Source organism: Carettochelys insculpta, chromosome 8, assembly GCF_033958435.1.
Source record: "Carettochelys insculpta isolate YL-2023 chromosome 8, ASM3395843v1, whole genome shotgun sequence".
Classification (NCBI taxonomy): Eukaryota; Metazoa; Chordata; order Testudines; family Carettochelyidae; genus Carettochelys; species Carettochelys insculpta.
In genome coordinates, this window is record NC_134144.1 from 28,455,809 (window position 1) to 28,458,470 (window position 2,662).

Sequence of the window (2,662 nt, forward strand, 5' to 3'; positions counted from 1 at the left end):
AGCGCCGCTGGGCCCGCGGTGCTGGTTGGCATCCTCTGAACCCGCTCGGCCGAGCTGCGGGACTCCCGGGACGAGCGGGTCTTTTGCACAAGGCGTCACCCCCGATCCCCCAAGCTGGGGAGGGGAGCCTGGCTTGGCTCTGGCGGGGCTGGAGTTTGCATGCTGGCGTCACACCAAGGGGAGATCTGCGGCTAGGCTGGGGGTGCGGTGGGAAGAGAAGGGGGCTGGAGAAGGAGTAAGCCCGGCGGTACCGGGGATCTCTGTGTATAACTTTCCCCCCGAGAGTCTGCAAACTTCCGCAGAAATGCTTCATGTGCGCCCAGGGTGGCAGTCACCTTTTCTTCTGCATAAGCTGCTGCTATGCCCCGCTAATGTCAGCAAGTCCCATAATAGCATTGGGACTTCATCCAATCGACTTCCGGAGGAGAAGCGCCGGCACAATTACAAGTTTCATTTCTTATTGGGGAGGGGGCAGCATAACGCCTTTTTACAGAGTGCGGTCTCCTAAAGGCTGGGGCACACCAGTGCATAGTGTAATGCGCGCACGCACGCACACACACACACACGCGTATATATGGAAAGAGAAAGGGGGGGGGAAGTTGTGTTTCTTCTGCTGAAAATGGTTCTTCTCTTGTTGTCCCCTCCTAAACGCAGGACTTCAAACATGACCAAGTCATACAGCGAGAGCGGGCTCATGGGAGAGCCCCAACCCCAGGGGCCGCAGAGCTGGACAGATGAGTGCCTCAGCTCTCAGGAGGAGGAACACGAGCACGAGGTGGACAAGAAGGAGGAGGATCTGGAGGCCATGAATGCCGAGACCGAAGAGGACTCTCTGAGGAACGGGGAGGAGGAGGAGGAGGAAGAGGACGACTTAGAGGAAGAGGAGGAAGAAGAGGAAGAGGAGGAAGACGATGATCAAAAGCCCAAAAGGCGGGGTCCGAAGAAGAAGAAGATGACCAAAGCGCGCCTGGAAAGGTTCAAGCTGAGGCGCATGAAGGCTAATGCCCGGGAGCGGAACCGCATGCACGGGCTGAACGCGGCTCTGGACAATTTGCGCAAGGTGGTGCCCTGTTACTCCAAGACGCAGAAGCTCTCCAAGATCGAGACGCTGCGCTTGGCCAAGAACTATATCTGGGCACTCTCCGAGATCCTGCGCTCCGGCAAGAGCCCAGACCTGGTCTCGTTTGTACAGACCCTGTGCAAGGGCTTGTCCCAGCCCACTACCAACTTAGTAGCCGGCTGCCTCCAGCTCAATCCCAGGACTTTCCTCCCGGAGCAGAACCAAGACATGCCGCCCCATATGCAGCCGGCCAGTGCTTCCTACCCAGTGCACCCTTACGCCTACCAGTCCCCGGGGCTTCCCAGTCCGCCCTATGGCACCATGGACAGCTCCCATATCTTCCACGTGAAGCATCCGCACTCCTTGGGGGCTGCTCTGGAGCCGTATTTTGAAAGCACCCTCACTGATTGTACCAGCCCTTCCTTTGACGGACCCCTCAGCCCGCCCCTCAGCATCAACGGGAACTTCTCTTTCAAACACGAACCTTCCAGCGAGTTTGATAAGAACTACGCCTTTACCATGCACTACCCCGCAGCGACCCTGGCAGGCGCCTCGGGCCACGGATCAATCTTCCCTGGCTCTGCCTCTCGCTGTGAGATCCCCATAGACAACATTCTGCCCTATGAGAGCCATTCCCATCACGAACGAGTCATGAGTGCCCAGCTCAATGCCATCTTTCACGATTAACCCTTCAAGGCGCATCAGCGTCCCGACGAAAGGAAACAAATGGACAGTGCGCCCAGTGACTGTCTTGTTCACACAAGGGCAGCCCTATGAGTACCACTGCTGCGAAGTGCAAATGCTCCAAGATTCAAGTGATATATGTATTTATCGTCCCTTCTGCCTTTAGGGGAAACAGGGATGCAAAGTTCCTGTCCACCTTCTGTATTATTTTCTAACAGCTCTACACTGTAAACGTGGCGTCGGGGTATTCAGATCGTATTAATTATCTGATCGGGATAACAAAATCACAAGCAATAATTAGGATCTATGCAATTTTTAAACTAGTAATGGGCCAATCGCAAAATATATATAAATCTCTATTTTTCAACCAACATTTTACTACTTGTTACCTTTCCCACACTGAATTATTTTGTTGTGATTTTGTACAGAATTTTTAATGACTTTTTATAATGTGAATTTCCTATTTTAAACCATGCAGCTTCATCAATTTTTATACATATCGGAAAAGTAGAATTATATCTAATTTATAAAAAAATAACTAATTTAAACCAGCAGAAAAGTGCTTAGAAAAGTTATGTTGCCTTAGCACTTCTTTCTTTTCAAATCGTTAACAAAATGCACAGTCCTGGCAATTTCTTTTCATTCAGTTATTTTCCCCCTTACAATAAGAACCAGATTCCTAGTTTGTGAGAGGATAGAAGAACGAGATACTTGTTTTCAATTAAAACATATCAATTCACACATTACTTGCACAAACTTGTATATAAATATTACAAACAAATGCCAACACCATTTTGAAATCAAAAGCTGCTTGACTATCACATACAATTTGCACTGTTTCTTTTTAGTCTTTGAACCCCTTTGCATTCCGTAATTTTAAAGAGAACTTGAAAATATTAATGTTTGCAGACAATATAA

The 2,662-nt window shown here is 49.7% G+C and overlaps 1 protein-coding gene across 1 annotated transcript; it reads left to right on the forward strand.

The window, feature by feature from the left end:
• The first annotated feature begins 664 nt into the window (after window positions 1-664).
• On the forward strand, window positions 665-1,747 carry NEUROD1 (neuronal differentiation 1). Its single transcript, XM_075001420.1, has one exon. The coding sequence runs from the start codon at window positions 665-667 to the stop codon at window positions 1,745-1,747; it is 1,083 nt and encodes a 360-aa protein (XP_074857521.1).
• The last annotated feature ends 915 nt before the right edge of the window (window positions 1,748-2,662 follow it).